Source organism: Corythoichthys intestinalis, chromosome 21 (assembly GCF_030265065.1).
Source record: "Corythoichthys intestinalis isolate RoL2023-P3 chromosome 21, ASM3026506v1, whole genome shotgun sequence".
Lineage (NCBI taxonomy): Eukaryota > Metazoa > Chordata > Actinopteri > Syngnathiformes > Syngnathidae > Corythoichthys > Corythoichthys intestinalis.
In genome coordinates, this window is record NC_080415.1 from 6968811 (window position 1) to 6989908 (window position 21098).

Genomic DNA, 21098 nt, shown 5'->3' on the forward strand with positions numbered 1-21098 from the left:
AAGAATCTCGGTTCGGTACGTACCTCGGTTTTGAGGTCACGGTTTGGTTCATTTTCGGTACAGTAAGAAAACAAAATGCAAAATATTAATGTGCTAGTTGTTTAAATTATTACACACCTTTGTGCTTTCAACAATAGGAACATTAGCCTATACAAAGCTAGAATTCTGCTTAAAAAGTAGCGGGTATTTAAAGATAATCCAACAACAATTTGCCTTTCAGACCCCGCGTATTGTTCAGCTTTCTTTCTGAGAGAAAGAAGGAAAAAAAAGTCCTGTGCTAAAGAGAAAAGCAATCCCAATGACAAAGATTTTAACATGTATTTTACAAATGAAATGCCTCAATTTTTTTTTCTTATGAACGGTTTTCAAAAGCTTTATTGGTGGATTTTCTCAAGTTAAAGCGCCACACAGAAATTAATAAATTGATTGTGTAAGCAAAATCTGTGTATTATTCTTATTATTTAATTAAAGATGTTTTAGCTAATTTCAATTTATTTTATTTAAATGGGCTATTATTTATTTTATTACGTGTTTATATTTTACAAATGTGATGTAGTATTCATTTATATTGTATATTTTATGTTGTGATGTGTGTACTTGTTTTGTTGCGGTAGGAGGGTTTTGTATTGAACATGGGGCCGTGCTGGTTATTATTATAGCAGAGAAGACAGCAGTAAATCAACAATGACAGGTCAACTGTGCCCCGATCTACCACTCAAGAGATCTGATGGACTCAAAAAGTGGGTTACGTTTGCATATTAGTTAGAAAATCGACCGGATCCACCGTACTTTTACACGAGTGACTTCCGGTCTGCCCAATCCTAGCTACCGGTAGTAGTATTGGCGCTGGATTGTCGCGTCTTGCGTCAAATAATAAACTCTGCCGTTCTTTTCGCGTGCGTCGTGTTGAGCCGCTTCTGGGACGCGTCTAACACGCGGCCGCACTTCGACTGGTGTGCATTGGCTGATTGGCTTTAACGCCCGCGTTTCACTGCGTTCTCGCGGCGGCCACGTTGTTGCGCGTTGACGTTTCTGGGTTATACTGTCCTACCGTGTTGGTCCTCATTATAGTAGAAAAGACGGAGTAAACATAATCTAGACAAAGAAACTGTAACCCGATCGACTCACAGCCTTGAAAAGTAAGGGTTACGATTAGGGTTGTTCGATCATGTTTTTTTTTGGTCCCGATCCAATCCCAATCGTTTTAGTTTGAGTATCTGCCGATCCCGATATTTCCCGATCCGATTGCTTTTTTTTGCTCCCGATTCAATTCCAATCATTCCCGATAATTTTTCCCAATCATATACATTTTGGCAATGCATTAAGAAAAAAATGAATAAAACTCGAAAATATATACATTCAGCATACAGTACATAAGTACTGTATTTGTTTATTATGACAATAAATCCTCAAGATGGCATTTACATTATTAACATTCTTTCTGTGAGAGGGATCCACAAATAGAAAGGCTTGTGACTTTGTATATTGTGACTAAATATTGCCATCTAGTGTATTTGTTGCTGCTGGCCAAAAAAACTTCTAACATCTCTGCTGGGGACGGGACATTAATGAGACCAAACTTTATTGAACAAGGGTCAGGGTTACATTTCTCATGAATATGAACCTAATTAATTGATTGGCTTAATGATCAATGCAAAATAAATCCGTACAGATTTATACTGACTGTGTATACTGTGTATTGGTTCAGGTGATACAACATTTGATTCTAACATTTGTTTTCAAAAACTACAAAAGAAATATTTTAAAGTGGAAGTCCCTTTATTAAAAAATTGTGGCGAGATGGACGGATTTTAATCTGAGGTTTACTAGACTAACCCGAGACTCGAAACAAGTACTCTCATGAAATTCTGATGCGTGATTTCATTTCACAGATTTTTTTTTTTCAAGTCAATTCATGTTCATGTCAGTGTCCCCCTGAAGTGGACCCATTCTTGGATAGCGACACGTTCTTTTTAATAAAGGGACTTGCACTCTGAAGTTACCGCATTGCGTCACCATAGTTCACATAATGCAAACAATGATCCAAATGAGGGACGGCTAGCTTGAGTTCGTTGGTCCTTGTGGAGGCTGGCCTGACCGCAGCAGTTTTGTAGGTTAGCATGTTCACACAGTTTAATGTTATGCTAACTCTGATGCAGGTTGGTTTTCAGTAGCGAAATGAATGTTGTTTCCCCAACATCGACGTCGTTTTACACTACTTACAGTGGCTGCTGATGGCCGAAAAAAATTCTAATATCCCTCCTCTTTGAAGGGGGCGGAGAAGGCGGCATGTTGTCGACATGAATCTGTCGGGATGTGCGTGTGCAGCAAAGGGCAGCAAAGGGCAGGGGGGTTAAGTAAGCAGCGAATCAAATGAGCGTTAGAGGGGAACAAAATGGAGCGACACATTCATCAAGTGAAAAGAGATTAATGTAAATCTGAACATAATGTAAATAATTCACTTAATAATGGTAGGGTCTATTCTATCCTTACAATATATGGAAAGACAGTCTAAATTACCTACTGTATATTACTGGACTCATTATATAAATGCAAAGAAGGTCGTGTAAAAGTTGGTACAATTTTTTTTTTTTTTAAATCCTGTCCTGTTCAGCTGTTTGACACGGAGAATGAAAGTCTAAGTGTCCGGTTGGTCTGAACAGTTGTAATGTTTCACATTAAGAGTATGACTTACTCCCATCGTGATCATTCAACATATCTCGTTTATTATGACAAAGCAGCGAACAGGAAGGGGTTATGGGGGGACAGAAGAAAAGAAACACAAGAAAAGAAAGAAAAGAAACACAAAAAGCAACAAGAAATACATTCAATGCACACTAACTATTAATATGTTGGTGCTATCATCAGCTACATGTATTTCTGGTTGACACCATGTGGGTGACCTCTTGACCAGGGAAAGAAGGGGATGGGGAAGTCTATAAGCTAAGTGATTGGGAGGGGTAGAGTGTACACAAATCAGCTCTGTGATCTAGAACCCAGTAATCGTGTGAATACCTCGTGACTGTAAGCCCCTTGGCAACCGACCCTATGCCGCCCCACCGCCAGTCCCGGTGTTGTGCCGAAAAATGTCCCCCCAGCGTGAAATGTCCCCCCTGACGGGAACGCTTATTTATAACGCTTTATTGAGGTGAAAACATCAAATGTTTTCATGGACGGATTGCAGTAATGGATTTACGACTGTTAAATCAGTTTTAAATAAATAGATTACCGGAAATACTAGGACTGTATTTTAGTAACAAATCGTGGACTGGGCCACATAACCATCTTTGAACAGAAATGTACTAGTCTACAGGTCACATTGGTATAACATTTAGTTGGCTCAAGCAGTGTAAAATAATACATATTCACAGTACAAGAAAATCGTTTCCATGTCCATCGATTGGTAAGAAAAAGCTGTTTGTACGAGTGACGTGTTGGTGCTCAATAATAAAATAAAATAATAAAATAAAATAAATAAAATAAGAGCTCAATAAAGCGTTATATATAAGCGTTCCCGTCAGGGGGGATATTTCACGCGGGGTGGCTATTTTTCGGCACAACACCGGTACCGGGACCCCCCACCCGAGCAAAAGTTAATAGGATTTTGAACGCCACATTCGCATTCTTCCTCAACCAGGAAATCACTCATTTTCATGGCGCGGGATTCAAAAAATTGAATATATAAATCGATCGCTTCCACGCACATCCAAGTGGTCCATTTCATTCAGGAAGATAAAATACCGTGTGAAATATGAAATAAACATGCTTTTTTCTGTCATAGGCACTTTAAAAGTAAAAGTGTACTTAATGTCTCAAAACGTACTTAACATAAAATGAAATAAAACCAATTCTAAACGATTAAGTGCAAATGAAACAGAACTGTAGATAACAAATGTATTGTACTGCATTTTGAAGAAAAGTACTTTTTACAATTTTAGGCACTTTAAAGTTGAGCTTTTCTCAGCCATAAATCTGTAAACTAATATTGCCACCTCAAATTCATTTGTTGGGAAAATTGAATGAAGTTAACAAATGAAAAAGTTGGAATATTATGAGAATAAGCCAGCTTCTCACGCTGCCCGTTACTCATTATTTCAAACAACCTTAAATACTCTTAAATACTCTTGACCCTCTTTTACATATTGACATCTTGTCCGCCCCATTTATACTCTCTATGACGGCAGGCGTTCACAATCACTCACGCATTGATTTTCCATGCGTCACCAGTTGTTATATGTGAGTAGGTTAGAGGTCGTTTGTTCCTTTGATTACAATTGTGCATGTGGGTCACATGCATGTTGTGATGGGGGTAAAATCAGGGGGCAACTGTGTCCCTCGGGCAATGTGAATGTAGGCCAGTGTGGTATTCACTGAAAGGGAGGAGCTGCCTCCCTTTAATCAGACACACAAACTCACACACACACACATAGAATCTAACAGTATTTGTATTCGTCCCATACCGTCACGGTATGGGCATCACGGTTCGGTGCACGCAGTCAGATGGAGAATACGTTGGAGTTAGAAAAAAACAAAAAAACATGTTAGTTCTCCTCCACTCCAGGGGGCAGTAGAGGTAATGGGCCTATATCAACAACCAACATTATAGGAAAAAGAAGACAAACTTTTTTTTTTTATTTATTTTTATTAACAGAATAATTACAGTATATATATGGCGAAAAACACTCAGGTGACTTGAAGTTCCGCTATGAGACCCCAAATTTGGCCAAACTCAAAATTGTCCTATATGCATGTGGCATCATTGGCAAGCTTAAAATCTCAATTTTCTGGGGGAAGAAAATTTTCTGGAGGTGAGAGCATGAGAGAACATAATTATAAGTATAACACCATTTACCATTTACCATAAAGACGCCACAATTTTAACGAGATATTATCGGCACTTACCTCTTTTCGATCCAAAAACTCCATGTAGCATGTATCACCGAATGTGAAGACACAGCTGTGAATGGCCACAGCCGGATTTTGGGGGGATTTTCTGGGTGAAACATGGTCATATAACAAGGGTCGCGATGCAGAAATCGCAGACGTGCATGGTTGAGATTTTCTTTTTCATATATTTACCCTTTTAGAATTTTTTTTTTTAATTTTTCTTTGTTTGGATCGATTATTTATCATCTAAAATATCTGGGAAAATGCGGCGGTAACAAAAAAAATACAATTAAGCGATAGTTATGAGGTAGATTTCCATGACCACGAAGTTTAAAATATGCGAGTGAAATTTTTTTTAAAGACGTTTTTTTTTTTTTTTTTGTTAAACTAAATATTAGACATCAATTAATGATTCTGAGCTAAAAATGACGGACAAAAATAAATATTAGGGTTGTTCCGATCATGTTTTTTTGCTCCCGATCCAATCCCGATCGTTTTAGTTTGAGTATCTGCCGATCCCAATATTTCCAGATCCGATTGCTTTTTTTTTTTGCTCCCGATTCAATTCCAATCATTCCCAATAATTTTTCCCGATCATATACATTTTGGCAATGCATTAAGAAAAAAATGAATAAAACTCGGACAAATATATACATTCAACATACAGTACATAAGTACTGTATTTGTTTATTATGACAATAAATCCTTAAGATGGCATTTACATTATTAACATTCTTTCTGTGAGAGGGATCCACGGATAGAAAGACTTGTGACTTTGTATATTGTGACTAAATATTGCCATCTAGTGTATTTGTTGAGCTTTCAGTAAATGATACTGTAGCCATGCCCCAATGCATGATGGGAAGTGGAACCATGACTGTGCGTAGTGATATCAATTGATATATCTTCTCTGCGTTGGGAAATAAATTAAGGTGTTAAGAAAAAGATCAATTGCTACCTTGCTTGCCCACATTGCTTCCCATGATATTTCTAATCGTAGGGAGAGAGATTGTAAGGCTTTAGCCAATTAAAAAAAGGCTCCAAAGGCAGCCAAAATTCACTCTACACATTTTACACAGCCTTTTATCTCTCTATGTAGGTAAAACGGCGCCATTACAGATTGAGCGCGACAATACGTGGGTGGGTCGTGCAGCGCATGCATTAATTGCGTTAAATATTTTAACATGATACATTTTTTAAAAAATTAATTACCGCCGTTATCGGGATAAATTTGATAACCCTACCTTAAGCCTAAACTAAAGACTCTGGATGAGTGTAACATATTATGTTTGTAACGTTAAATACAATTAGAAAATGATTCAATTAATATATATATATATATATATATATATATATATATATATATATATATATATATATATATATATATATATATATACTGTATATATATATATATATATTAAAAAAAGGCATGGCCGATATTTTTTGCCGATTCCAATACTTTGAAAATGACGTGATCGGACCCGATCGATCGGGATGCCGATGTATATTTATTACATCTCTGATAAATGTAATTACTGAGCTTCTTTTTATGGCTGGGTTGAAACAAAAGCGGTTGCGTGACGTCTGTAAACGGGGGTTTCCAGGGTAAAACGTACTTAATGTGTACTTAATGTGCCATGAATGGCAGCATAAAGACATATTGTTCTATCAAACACAACAGTTCTTTCGGCTTAAAATTAGAGGTGTGCATCGGCACTGCCCTCATGATTCGATTCGATTACGATTCGGAGGGCCACGATTCGATTCGATTCGATTCAGAGGGTCACGATTCGATTCAGTTCGATTCGGCAATGCATCGCGATGCATTGAAGCCTGGGATGCATTCAAATTCTAAATCAAAGCATATTTTTCGTGAATCATGAGGCAACACAAGCGGTCAGACATTAAAAAAAATTTTATTGGCTCTTGTGTCACTCCTGGTTGAAATCAAATGAAAATACTTTCAGATATATACAGTGGGGAGAACAAGTATTTGATACACTGTATCAAATACTTGTTCTCCCCACTGTATATTAAAAAAAAAAAAAAAACTGATCACAGCATTTAATTAGTGCTTTGAATGAGACCAGGGCTTTCTCTTTTTTTTACACACAGTAGCAGCCTTTCAGTCAGTGCAACATCTGAACTCCTGTGCAAAATCAGTAATCACAGTCTCTGTATTTTAGTCACAATGACCCATCAATAAAAATATTCAAGTAAATATTAAAGAAAACGACAAAGAAAATGTTGTAGTGCAGCAGCATCTTTATCGCAATATCAATCCAGGGATCAGTTCAGTTGCAAACAAAACATCAACTAAACTGCAATGTAGAACTAAAGTAAAATGTAGGCCTAGCCCACTGTATATGTGCAATAGAGGTTAGATCAGGCCTAAAAAATCCAGCCCGACCCGGTATTGAAGCCTGACCCGGCCCGAGCCCGATCAATTAACTAGATTTGCAGGCCCAGCCCGAAAAACCAGAAGTTCTTTTTTTCCTTTTTTTTTGGAGTGACGTGGAAAAACAAAATGCAGCAGCAGCAATTTATTTTCATTTCTTCGAGTTGGCAGAAAAAAACACAAGTTTTTTTAATGTTTAAATAGTCTACATATTTTTAAGATCGTTATAAAAGCATTTACACAACCAAATAACGCTGGGAAAGTTTAATAAAAAAAAAACATGCGGGCCACGGCATTCATGTGCGTGCACAAGCAAATGTACAATACAGAGAGCCTGTTCTCGGTTTTATCCCATTTTTTAAAAAATTATTTATTGGTCTGGCGCGGCGGCCCGACCCGACCCGGACATGAATGCTTAACATTTTGGGCCCGACCCAACCCGAAATGTCGGGCCCAAAATGTTAATCGGGTTCAGGCACAAGATCTAACCTCTAAGAGATAGGACATAACATAACAATGGCTGAAGCGGAGAAAGAGGGAGCAAGAAAGATTATTGATGCACGTAAGACATTGAAAGCAGACATCTAGAGACATTTTGGCTTCTACGAGGTTGGTGGGAAACTTGACCAGAGTTATGCGGTGTGTAAAAAATGAAACATGAGAATAATAATACAAATGGGGAAACCAAATCTGTTGCATCACCGGAATTGCGCAGGGAAGATTTTTTAACGTACTTATATATTTTTAAATGCGCTGAATCGATTCGGCTTGTTGCCCGCTTCGAATCGAATCGTCCATGCCCCGCATCGGGATGCATCGCCACATCAATTATTGTTGACACCACTACTTAAAATACAGCAGTTTATTTTAAAGAGGGGTGCAAGAGCAGAAACGGCTTTTTCAGACTTGTCTGTGTTTTCTGCCACATACTGTATTGTGAGAGAATTTTATTCATGCTTAAAACATAACCATTATACATCATATTTTTTATGCTTTTGTTATGCTTGCATGAGAATATTGTAGCATAGAGCATCATCGTTATATTAACCAGTTTGAGTGTGCCTTCCGATTGCCTTGACTATTGTAGACTGTATCACAATATGCCCAAATATGGACTGTTATATTCCTGTGTTTTCCAATATGCCCTGAATGAATACAATGGGCGACTGTGGCTTATCAGACTGAGCTCATCATCGTTCTAGCCAGAGCCGGTGTTCAAGGTCATAACTTGAGGTGTTTTTCCCCTACTGGAGATGTTTTTCTGTAACTTGAGATGTTTTTACCAGGATATGCTAGTAAGTTTTGGTTTTGTTTCTATGATGTCAACCCATAAATAGAGGCATGCCCTGCATTTTTCTTTTGTCCACATGCGGAGAGGACGCTTTGTGCGTGGCTCCACGTCTGTACCCGAGAGCTCTTGTTCATAAAGTCTTTGAAGCAAGCAATCCTATGTTGGTCTGATTCATTTCTCATCGAGCTAGCGAGTTGACACTTGTCTTGGAGTTCAAAGTTGAATTTCCCTGACATGTACTTTGGGGCAAATAAGTATTTAGTCAACCACTAATTATGCAAGTTCTCCCACTTGAAAATATTAGAGAGGCCTGTAATTGTCAACATGGGTAAACCTCAACCATGAGAGACCGAATGTGAAAAAAAAACAGAAAATCACATTGTTTGATTTTTAAAGAATTTATTTTCAAATCATGGTGGAAAATAAGTATTTGGTCAATACCAAAAGTTCATCTCAATACTTTGTTATGTACCCTTTGTTGGCAATAACAGAGGCCAAATATTTTCTGTAACTCTTCACAAGCTTTTCACACACTGTTGCTGGTATTTTGGCCCATTCCTTCATGCAGATCTCTTCTAGACCAGTGATGTTTTGGGGCTGTCGTTGGGCAACACGGACTCTCAACTCCCTCCACAGATTTTCTTTGCGGTTGAGATCTGGAGACTGGCGAGGCTACTCCAGGACCTTGAAATGCTTCTTACGAAGCCACTCCTTTGTTGCCCTGGCTGTGTGTTTGGGATCATTGTCATGCTGAAAGACCTAGGCACGTCTCATCTTCAATGCCCTTGCTGATAGAAGGAGATTTTCACTCAATATCTCTCGATACATGGCCCCATTCATTCTTTCCTTTGGAAAAGAAAAACATTCCCAAAGCATGATGTTTCCACCCCCATGCTTCACAGTGGGTATGGTGGTCTTTGGATGCAATTCAGTATTCTTTCTCCCCCAAACACGAGAACCTGTGTTTCTACAAAAAAGTTCTATTTTGGTTTCATCTGACCATAACACATTCTCCCAGTCCTCTTCTAGATCATCCAAATGCTCTCTAGTGAATCGCAGACGGGCCTGGACGTGTACTGGATTCAGCCGGGGGGACACGTCTGGCAGTGCTGGATTTGAGTCCCTGGCGGCGCATTGTGTTACTGATTGTAGCCTTGGTTACTGTGGTCCCAGCTCTCTGTAGGTCATTCAGTAGGGTTACGGTTTAGTGATAAAATATTTTGTCCATATCACCCTGCAGTACTAACTGCATACGAATAATTCATCTTCAGAGTGATATGTTACGCATAATGCATTCTACTGTTTTAAAATTGTCCCCTCTATTGTCTCTCAGGGCTGTGGGTAAGACCTGTCTGCTGATAAGCTACACCACCAATGCATTCCCAGGGGAATACATCCCCACTGTGTAAGTAACCACTATATATAAATACTACCTAGATATGTACAGTGGTATGAAAAAGTATCCAAACCTTTTGGAATTTCTCACATTTCTACATAAAATCACCATCAAACGTGATCTGATCTTTGTCAAAATCATACGGATGAAAAAACTGTCTACTTTTAACTAAAACCACCCAAACATTTATAGGTTTTCATATTTTAATGAGGATAGTATGCAAACAATGACAGAAGGGGGAAAATAAATAAGTGAACCATCACATTTAATATTTCGTGGCCCTCTTGTGGCAGCAATAACTTCAACCAGACGCTTCCTGTTGCTGCAGATCAGTCTGCCAAATCAATCAGGGCTAATCTTGGCCCATTCTTCTCGACAAAACTGTTGTAGTTCAGTGAAATTCCTGGGATGTCTGGCATGAATCGCTGTCTTCAGGTCATGCCACACCATCTCAATGTGGTTCAAGTTTGGACTTTGACTAGGCCACTCCAAAATGTGTATTTTGTTCTTCTTTCTGAAGTTGATTTACTTCTGTGTTTTGGATCATTATCTTGTTGCAGCATCCATTCTCTTTTTAGCTTCAACTGTCTGACAGACGGCCTCAGGTTTTCCTGTAAAACATTCTAATAAACTTTTGAATTCATTCTTCCATTAATGATTGCAAGTTGTCCAGGCCCTGAGGCAGCAGAACAGCCCCAAATCATGATGCTCCCTTCGCCATGCTTCACGGTGGGGATGAGGTGTTGATGTTGGTGAGCTGTTCCATTTTTCCTCCATACATGACGTTGTGTGGTACTCCCAAACTTTGGTTTCATCAGTCCACAAAATATTTTGCCACAACTTCTGTGGAGTGTCCAAGTGCCTTTTTGCTAACATTAAACAAGCAACAATGTTTTTTTTAGACAGCAGTGGCTTCCTCTGTGGAGTCCTCCCATGAGATATAGGACTGTGTCAGTGATTTCTGTAAGTCTTGAGCAGACACTCTAGGGTTCTTTTTTACGTCTGACTATTCTGCGCTGAATTCTTGGCGTCATCTTTGGTGGAAGACCACTCCATGGAAGAAAAGCAACAGTGCCAAACTCTCTCCATTTGTAGACAACTTCTGACTGTCGATTGATGAACATCCAGACTTTTAGAAATGGTGTTGTATCCTTTCCCTGCTTTATACAAATCAACGAACCTTGATCGCAGGTCTTCAGACAGCTCTTTTGACCAAGCCATGATGCACATCAGACAATGCTTCTCATCAAGACAATTCTTACCAGGTGTGTGCTTTATAGTGGGCAGGGCAGCTTTAAACCACTCGTCAGTGATTGGGTACACATCTGACTTAAATTGTTTGGTAAAAATTGGTTTCAATAGCTCTTTAAGTCTTCTTAGGCAGAGGTCTCACTTACTTATTATTGCCCTTCTGTCATTGTTTGCATGTTATCCTCATTAAAATGTGAAAACCTATAAATGTTTGGGTGGTTTTAGTTAAAGCAGACACTGTTTTTACTGTGTGATTTTGACAAAGATCAGATCACATTTGATGGTGATTTTATTCAGAAATGTGAGAAATTCCAAAAGGTTTAGATACTTTTTCATACCATTGTAACTAAAGGGCTATTGTGTGAGTGAAATTATTATTTCAGACGGTTCTTTATGCAATACAAGTTTTTTTTGTTAAACTAAAAATTCCATTACTTTTGCACCACTTTGGCCTCTTCGATAACAAGTTTGTTTTTAGTTCGAGAATATTTTTGTTTCTCCAACAAGTTAGTTTTGCACCAAAATTTAGAGATGAATTTGGTCTTGAGATTCAATATCCCGAGTACAGCTGACATTGTATGCCATATAACTTGAAATGTGGGGAACAATGGATGCTTGCTAGACTAGATAATCAAATGTATCCCATGATGCACAGCACAGATAGAGAAAAAACAGGAGTATAGTTTGATTTTCGTCACGACTGATGAAAATGGTTGATTTTTATGAAGAACCAATTCATCCTTCCCACAGCTTTGACAACTATTCTGCCAATGTGATGGTGGATGGGAAACCGGTCAACCTGGGCCTTTGGGACACAGCCGGCCAGGAGGACTACGATAGGCTCAGACCATTATCATACCCACAGACGGTAATCAAACACGTTCTCAATGGCAACAATCTTCAGTTGCAGAATTCTCTCTATCTTTTTAATATGATTTCATTTCAATTCACTGTGTATTTCACTGTCATCACCATTAATTGGATGATGCTGATAATCAAAATGTATTTCTTAAAAATCCATATATACATTATAGTTCGGTAGAGTAGCCAAAATTTTTACATAAGAGTAGCGTTACTTCATAATAGTATTACTGTACCGAAAGCTCATTTTCAAGTGCTGCTATGGTTTTGGAGTTTTTCCAAATAATATTTTTTAAAGGTCATCCAGAGTCCTTTCCAGCATAGATGGGGTGGGGGGGTGGGGGGGGGGGGGGCTGCATAAAGACCTCACTACAAATTAAAAGTAAAATACCTACAAAAGTGTTGCAGCACAAAAAAAACTTTTTACAGTACAAACCGGCACAAACATAGCACAAACAATTAACAACATTTTTACATAAGTCTGTGTCTGATGGGGGGGTGCAACTTTACGGAGGTTCAAACCTACTCCAGTCTTCCTTTTGTTGCTCCAAGTGTGTCTACTGTAGGGCTGGGCGATATGGTCTTAAGTACTTATCACATTAAATTGAGCGGATCAATGACTTCATAATGATATTGTGCCACGCCTTCAGGTAGGGGGCCATCCCACAATCCGCTTCAGTTATTCGCAATTGGTGGCAGCAACACATGCAGTGATCCAACGCCGGATTTATTTTGAAAAAGTACGAAAGCTGTACCGCATACAAACAGGAAGGATTGTCTCAGGAGTGGTTTGTTTGAGGATTCAAGGTAATTATTGTTTTTCGTTTTTTCACAAGAATTTTCAACGTAAAAAGCTCTTTGTTGTAAGGCTGCCGCCACATTTTTTGACAGACTAGCATCATTCTTCAACATATTTACGTAAAATAAATGCTAACTGCACGTTTTTTTTTTTTTTTTTTTTTGCTATTAACGAAGAATCGAGTGTCTTACGTCCATATCTATTAAAAAATAAGGGATTTAAGCATTTATTTACATGAATTTTCACCGGAAAAGCTCTGTTTACATATGGCGGCCGCCACATTGACTAACGGACTAGCACCGAACTTCAACATATTTACATGAAACAAATGCTAACGGCACGTTTTTTTTGTTGTTGTTGCTTTTAACCAGGAATCAAGACTGTTTTGCGTCCCTATCTATAAAGAATTCAGGGATTTAAGCATTTATTCACAAGAAGTTTCACCGGAAAAGCTCTGTTTACATATGACGGCCGCCACATGGACTGACAGACTAGCATCGTACGTTGACATATTTACGTCAAATAAATGCTAGCTGCACTTTTTTTTTTTTTTTTTGCTTTTAACCAAGAATCGAGACTGTCTTACGTCCATATCTATAAAGAATTCAGGGATTTAAGCATTTATTCTCAAGAATTTTCATCGGAAAAGCTCTGTTTACATATGGCGGCCGCCACATTGACTGACAAACTAGCATCGTATTTTAACATATTTACGTTAAAGAAATACTAACTGCATGTTTTTTTTTTTGCTTTTAACCAAGAATCGAGACTGTCTTACGTCCATTTCTATAAAGAAATCAGGGATTTAAGCATTTATTCACAAGAATTTTCACGGTAAAAGCTGTGTTTACATATGGCAGTCGCCACATTGACTGACAGACTAGCATCGTATTTTAACATATTTACGTAAAGTAAACGGTAACTGCACCGGTTTTTTGCTTTTAACCAAGAATCGAGACTTTTTTACATCCATATCAAGAATTCACGGATTTAAGCATTTATTCACAAAAATTTTCACAGGAAAAGCTGTTTATCTATGGCGGCCACCACATTAACTAACAGACTAGCATCGTACTTCGACATATTTACGTAAAATAAATACTAACTGCACTTTTTTTTGTGTGCTTTTAACCAAGAATCAAGACTGTTTTGCGTCCATATCTTTAAAGAATTCAGGGATTTAAGCATTTTGTGCACAAGAATTTTCTACGAAAAAAGCTCTTTGTCTGTGATTCCACTCGGTCAGCTTTGACGGCCACGCCAAGAATGCAGGCCCCCTATTAATTGGCCCCGATCCACGTGTCCCGTTGATATCATTATGAAGTCTACAGAGCGGATTTACCTAGATGACGATAAATTCGCCAAAGCGGACTGTTATATATTTTGAAAATCTTAAATCAATGCATGAAATACAAATTAACCGTTTCTCACTGTTTCTCGTTGATTTATTGACCAGCTACATATTTAACAATTGTACATGCTTTGTAAACATTAAGTATATGAAAATATCTTGTAAACAATAATCATTCAAGTATGAACATTTATCACAGTTTGTATGACTTGAGCAATGTACAACATTGTAAATATTGCTATGGCCACTGTGCAAAAATATTGTAACACAAAGGACTTAAAGCAAGAGAGGCTTGAACAGTGCACTTCAAACAGAGGACCGAGTATCAGACAACTTATTGTTCATGGCTGCTGTTACATGATTCCTCAACACAAGTGTTTACTTCAAGGTTTCAAGTTAATTTTTTCCAGAACATTTACTGAAATACACGTACACACATGCACACACTCTGAACACACTCCCACCCCACATACACATTAAGCTATACTGCTCTAACTCTTATGCATAGACTCCACCATCAGTTGACAAGACAGCTCCCACAGACATTGCGCCACGTCTTCCTTAGAAATTGAGTTGGCTTTCACTGTAGTAAACTCAAAACACTCGCTGCGTTCTAACGCCAGATTTAAGTGGAAATAGGACGAATGTTTTATTGCATACAAGCAGGCAGGAGTCTCTCAAGAGTGATTTGGTCAAGGATTCAAGGTAATTATTATATTTTTTCACACCATGGATGCACTTTGAAACGCTGTGAATACAATGAAATGAATGGAAAAAATTAGCCCAACATTAGCTGGAAATATTTATGTAAAATGAATGATAACTGCCCGTTTTTTTTTTTTTTTTTTTTTTTGTTTTTTTTTTGCTTTTAATCAAGAGTCTAGAGTGTTTTATGTTCATATCTGTAGAATTTTCGCAATTTAAGCATTTATGTACAAGAATGTTCAACTTAAAAAGCTCTTTCTTTCTTGACGGACGCCATGTTGGATTACACAATACTATAAATTTTGCTTCAAATATTTACGTAAAATGAACGATAACTGCCCGTTTTTTGCTTTTAACCAAGAATCTAGACTGTTTTACGTTCATATCTATAGAACTTTCACGATTTAAGCATTTATTTATAAGAATTTTCAACTTAAAAAGCTCTTTGTTTTGTGACGGCTGCCATGTTGGATTTTGCATCTCTTCACAATAGCGGAATTCAACCTAAGTTGTGATTGTATATAGGAAAATGCTAATTTTGCGTGTGTTGAGTAAAATTAAGATGACTCTGCATGTAAGTTTCTGATGTGAAAATTGAGTGATTTATTAGCTGTTTATTGCACTAAATTGAAAAAAAAATTAAGTTGCTATTTTGGGCAAAAACGTATATATGTTAAATATTGCTATTGATCCTGCATTTGGTGATTTGTGTGCAACTAGTGTAAGATTTGAGAATTTTATAGCCATTTTAAGTTTTGTTATACTTGTTTGGCAAAATAATTAATCAGGATTTTATTAGGGAATGACTTTGAATTTTTGGATATCGCTGCTCATGGAGATTCATATGTGCCAAAGGGAGGTGCCTGTTGTGGTTTTACTTCACTAGTGGCTTTGGTTTTGAAAATATTTGAATTTCAAGTTTTTGAAAATGGGTCCCGTACACTTCGGCCCCGTGTCCCGTCAACTGATAGTGATGTCTATGTCTTTTGCCAAGAAACATTTAAGATTTTATGATGGCAATAATGACACTGAATAAAGCAAGCAGATACAGTAAAAATAGCTGTGGCCATTAAACGGTCATATTATAGGCTACACTGTTGGATTATACTTTATGCTGAACAGAAATACAAAATAACGCGACATACTGATTGCTAGACGCAGTCCGTGCCCAATCCACTCACTAGGTTAAGTTCAGCCACTTCGACAAGATTTGCGCCGCTGTCAGAGGTGGCAACTTCACGTCCCACGTAGAGAGATTTGTTTCAGGGCCTGAGCAGTCATCTCACCAATGTGGTCGTCTGAGAAATAGGCTGTATCCAGCGCGCAGCTCCCACTTGTTGTCTACGAAATGAACCGTCAAATTGATGTAGGGCTCAATGGTTCGTCGTCCTTCTCGAATCCAAAATACAACTGACGTCGAGTTCTTTCTTGAGTTACACCACACTTTAAGCTTCGACTAATTTTATACTCGAAATGCCTGTGGCCTGGCTACAAGTAGTCGTTTCACTATTATCCAACTCCATCACGTTCACTTCTAGCGTTAGCGTACCGGCTGATTGCTTGATTTCCTGATTCGCGTGACTTCACATGTAAGGCTGTACTTAAAGGGGCATGAGTATATCCGAACAACATATAGTCAAAGCGGGCTGAAAAGTCTTCATTTTTTTTTGTTTCATTAAAAAAACAAATTTACCAACATGGTCAAAATTACGTCGAACCATTTCGGTAATGGTAAATTTTCGGTAAACCGCCCAGCTGTAGTCTACGGCCACAAATACTTCAGGCTACACACACGCAGACACAGCTCTCAACTAGTCATGTCTCTGGTTCTCTCCCAGGATGTGTTCTTGATATGCTTCTCCCTGGTCAGTCCGGCTTCCTTTGAGAACGTCCGAGCTAAGGTCAGTACGCTGACTGACTGCCCTTTGACTCCCTCCACGCCGAGTCTGACCACAACGAGGCACATCTTTTGCTCCACCTGGAATTTTGCACTACCACACCACACCCATCCAGACCTCGTTTTGCAACCCGACAGATTTGAATCCTGCGGGTCAGGAAGAAGGTTGCGCGACGGGGTCTGAATGCGTTCAAACGCTCTGCAGAGCGAGTGTGACGGCCCTCTGCGGTTTTATCTGCTGAGCATCATGAGATGCTTGCATATAAAGTCGCGCTTTTCTGAGGGTCAAAGCTCGCAGTGTAGTGCGTACAATGAGAATGTTTTGTGCTCATATTCGCTTCCATTCCAGTTAGATCGGTTACCAATTTTGTCATAGTCATGGAAAGGCTATGTACGTTGCCTTGGTATCAAACTAACTTCTCTCTTTCTCTCCTGTCACCGACTTGGACATACATTTGTGCGGGTGTGCGCATGAATCTGTGTGTCCGTGTGTTTGTATGTGTGTGTTTGGCGCTTCAGTGGTACCCTGAAGTGAGACACCATTGCCCCAACACACCCATCATCCTGGTGGGCACCAAGCTAGATCTGCGAGATGACAAGGACACCATCGAGAGGCTGCGGGACAAGAAGCTCTCCCCCATCACGTACCCACAGGGTCTGGCCATGGCAAGAGAGATTGGTGAGATATATCAGGGGAAAGGGCATTTACTTCAGTGTATTTACACCAGCGGTCTCAAACCGACTCCACAAAGGGCCGCAGTGGGTCCTGGTTTTTGTTCCAACAGATCCAGCACAAACAGTTCAACCAATGAGGTTTCTACTAACATAAGCAGCACCTGATTGCAATCAACTGATTACACTTGTAAGAAACCAGATTGGTGAAAAGGTATTTGTCTCGTTTGGTTGGAATGAAATCCAGTACCCCCTGCGGCCCTTTGAGGACCGGTTTGAGACCACTGATTTACACCATGTCAGCAATTATTATATCCAACAAGCTATTTGGAGGACCAGGAGTGCAATAAATAAATACACAAATAAATGAATAAATGTGTCATTAAAATGCATCTATTTCAAACGTTGAATATTTCAATTTGTGTTTAATTTCAGTGTTTGTTTACTTCACTTTTTACGCATTTATATTTCACTTCATATATATTAGATTATTTTTTTTATTTCATTTTTTATTTTTTTCCATTTTTATTTTTCTATTTCAACAATTATTATTTTTCCAATAAATATTTATTTATTCCAACATTTATTTATTTATATTTTTCATTATTTATTTATTTATTTCAATATTTATTTCCACTTGTATTTATTTATTTCAACATTTATTTATTTCACTTTTATTTATTTCCATTTTTATTTTTCCATCTGTATTTTTTTATTTCAACATTATTATTTTTCTAATATATATTTATTTATTTTAACATTTATTTCACGTTTTATTTTTTTCCATTTTTATTTTTTATTTCAGAATTTATTATTATTACAATATTTATTTATTTCAACATTTATTTATTTCACTTTTTTTAAATTTCCATTTTTATTTAAATTTTTATTTATATATTTCTCTTTTATTTCACATTTTATTTTTTTGATTTCACTTTTTAATTTTTCATTTTTATATTTTTATTTCAACATAAATTATTTTTGTAATATTTATTTATTTCAAGATTTATTTATTTTTTTATTTCACTTTATTCCGTTTTTTTTTTTATATCGGCATTTATTATTTTTCCAATAAATATTTATTTATTCCAACATTTAGTTATTTCACTTTTATTTATTTCCATTTTTATTTTTCCATCTGTATTTTTTTATTTCAACATTATTATTTTTCTAATATATATTTATCTATTTTAACATTTATTTCACGTTTTATTTTTTTATTTCACGTTCTATTTATTTCCATTTTAATTTTTTATTTCAGAATTTATTATTACAATATTTATTTATTTCAACATTTATTTATTTCACTTTTTTTAAATTTCCATTTTTATTTAAATTTTTATTTATATATTTCTCTTTTATTTCACTTTTTTTTCTTGATTTCACTTTTAAATTTTTATATTTTTATTTCAACATAAATTATTTTTGTAATATTTATTTATTTATTTCAAGATTTATTTATTTTTTTTAGTTCACTTTTTTCCGTTTTTTTTTTTTATATCGGCATTTATTATATTTCCAATAAATATTTATTTATTCCAACATTTATTTCCATTTTTATTTAATTATTTATTTCAACATTTATTTATTTCACTTTTTATTTATTTCACTTTTTATTCATTTATTTTACTTTTGATTTATTTCACATTTTATTTTTTTATTTTATTTATTTATTTATTTTTTATTTCACTTTTTATTTTTTTCCTGTATTATTTTTCCCAATATATATTTATTTATTTCAACATTTATTTATTCATTCATTTTCCATGCCGTTTTTATTTCCATATTTATTTATTTATTCATTTATTTCAACATTTATTTTTTTCACTTTTTATTTATTTAATTCTTGCACTCTTGTTCCCCCTTGTACTGCATGAAATAATGTTATCTGTCATTAGCTCATCAAACTAGGTGGGTGGGCGTGAACTAGGCGGGGTTTGAGTTGATCGAGTCAAGCGACTGCTCCTTCTGTCCCAACATGGCACCATAGCAGCGAGGTTCTGTATGAACGAGGCCTGTAATTGTCGCCATGGGTAAACCTCAACCATAAGAGACAGAATCTGGGAAAAAAAAACAAGAAAATCACATGGTTTGATTTTTAAAGAATTTATTTGCAAATCATGGTGGAAAATAAGTATTTGGTCAATCGCAAAAGTTCATCTCAATACTTTGTTATGTACCCTTTATTGGCAATAACGGAGGCCAAATGTTTTCTGTAACTCTTCACAAGCTTTTCACAAACTGTTGCTGGTATTTTGGCCCATTCCTCCATGCAGATCTCCTCTAGTGCAGTGATGTTTTGGGGCTGTCATTGGGTAACACAGACTTTCAACTCCCTCCACAGATTTTCTATGGGGTTGATATCTGGAGACTGGCTAGGCCACTCCAGGACCTTGAAATGCTTCTTATGAAGCCACTCCTTTGTTGCCCTGGCTGTGTGTTTGGGATCATTGTCATGCTGAAAGACCCAGCCACGTCTCATCTTCAATGCCCTTGCTGATGGAAGGAGATTTTCACTCAAAATCTCTCAATACATGGCCCCATTCATTCTTTCCTTTACACAGATCAGTCGTCCTAGTCCCTTTGCAGAAAAACATCCCCAAAGCATGATGTTTCCACCCCCTTTGCTTCACAGTGGGTATGGTGTTCATCGGATGCAATTCAGTATTCTTTCTCCTCCAAACACGAGAACCTGTGTTTCTACCAAAAAGTTCTATTTTGGTTTCATCTGACCATAACACATTCTCCCAGTCCTCTTCTGGATCATCCAAATGCTCTCTAGCGAACCGCAGATGGGCTTGGATGTGTACTTTCTTCAGCAGGGGGACACGTCTGGCAGTGCAGGATTTGAGTCCCTGGCGGCGCATTGTGTTACTTTGCCTTTGTTACTGTGGTCCCAGCTCTCTGTAGGTCATTCACTAGGTCCCCCCGTGATTTTTGCTCACCGTTTTTGTTATCATTTTGACGCCACGGGGTGGGATCTTGCATGGAGCCCCAGATCGAGGGAGATTATCAGTGGTCTTGTATGTCTTTCATTTTCTAATAATTGCTCCCACAGTTGATTTCTTTACACCAAGCGTTTTACCTATTGCAGATTCAGTCTTCCCAGCCTGGTGCAGGTCTACAATTTTGTCTCTGGTGTCCTTCCACGGCTCTTAGGTCTTGGCCATAGTGGAATTTGGCGTGTGACTGACTGAAGTTGTGAACAGGTGTCTTTTATACCGATATTGAGTTAAAACAGGTGCCATTAATTCAGGTAACGAATTGAAAGTTAAACCTCTTTGACAGCCAGAAATCTTGCTTGTTTGTAGGTGACCAAATACTTATTTTCTACTCTAATTTGGAAATAAATTCTTTAAAAATCAAACAATGTGATTATCTGTTTTTTTTTTCCCATATTCTGTCTCTCATGGTTGAGGTTTACCCATGTTGACAATTACAGGCCTCTCTAATCTTTTCAAGTAGGAGAATTTGCACAATTGGTGGTTGACTAAATACTTATTTGCCCCACTGCACTCTAACGCCATTATTAACAACACTGCCCATGAGAATTATGTCTCTAACCAAGGCCATTTCCTGGTCCTCAG

The 21098-nt window shown here is 37.3% G+C and overlaps 1 protein-coding gene across 2 annotated transcripts in view; it reads left to right on the forward strand.

Moving 5' to 3' along the window:
* The window catches only part of rac3b (Rac family small GTPase 3b), a 32986-nt gene that overhangs the window by 6547 nt on the left and 5341 nt on the right, over window positions 1–21098 (forward strand). The window contains exons 2-5 of one of the 2 annotated variants that reach the window (XM_057825729.1): window positions 9913–9984; window positions 11977–12094; window positions 16781–16843; window positions 17359–17518. In XM_057825729.1, coding sequence (XP_057681712.1) covers window positions 9913–9984; window positions 11977–12094; window positions 16781–16843; window positions 17359–17518 — 413 coding nt within the window. The remainder of the gene's footprint in view (window positions 1–9912; window positions 9985–11976; window positions 12095–16780; window positions 16844–17358; window positions 17519–21098) is intronic. The other variant, XM_057825730.1, reaches the window with a different exon arrangement.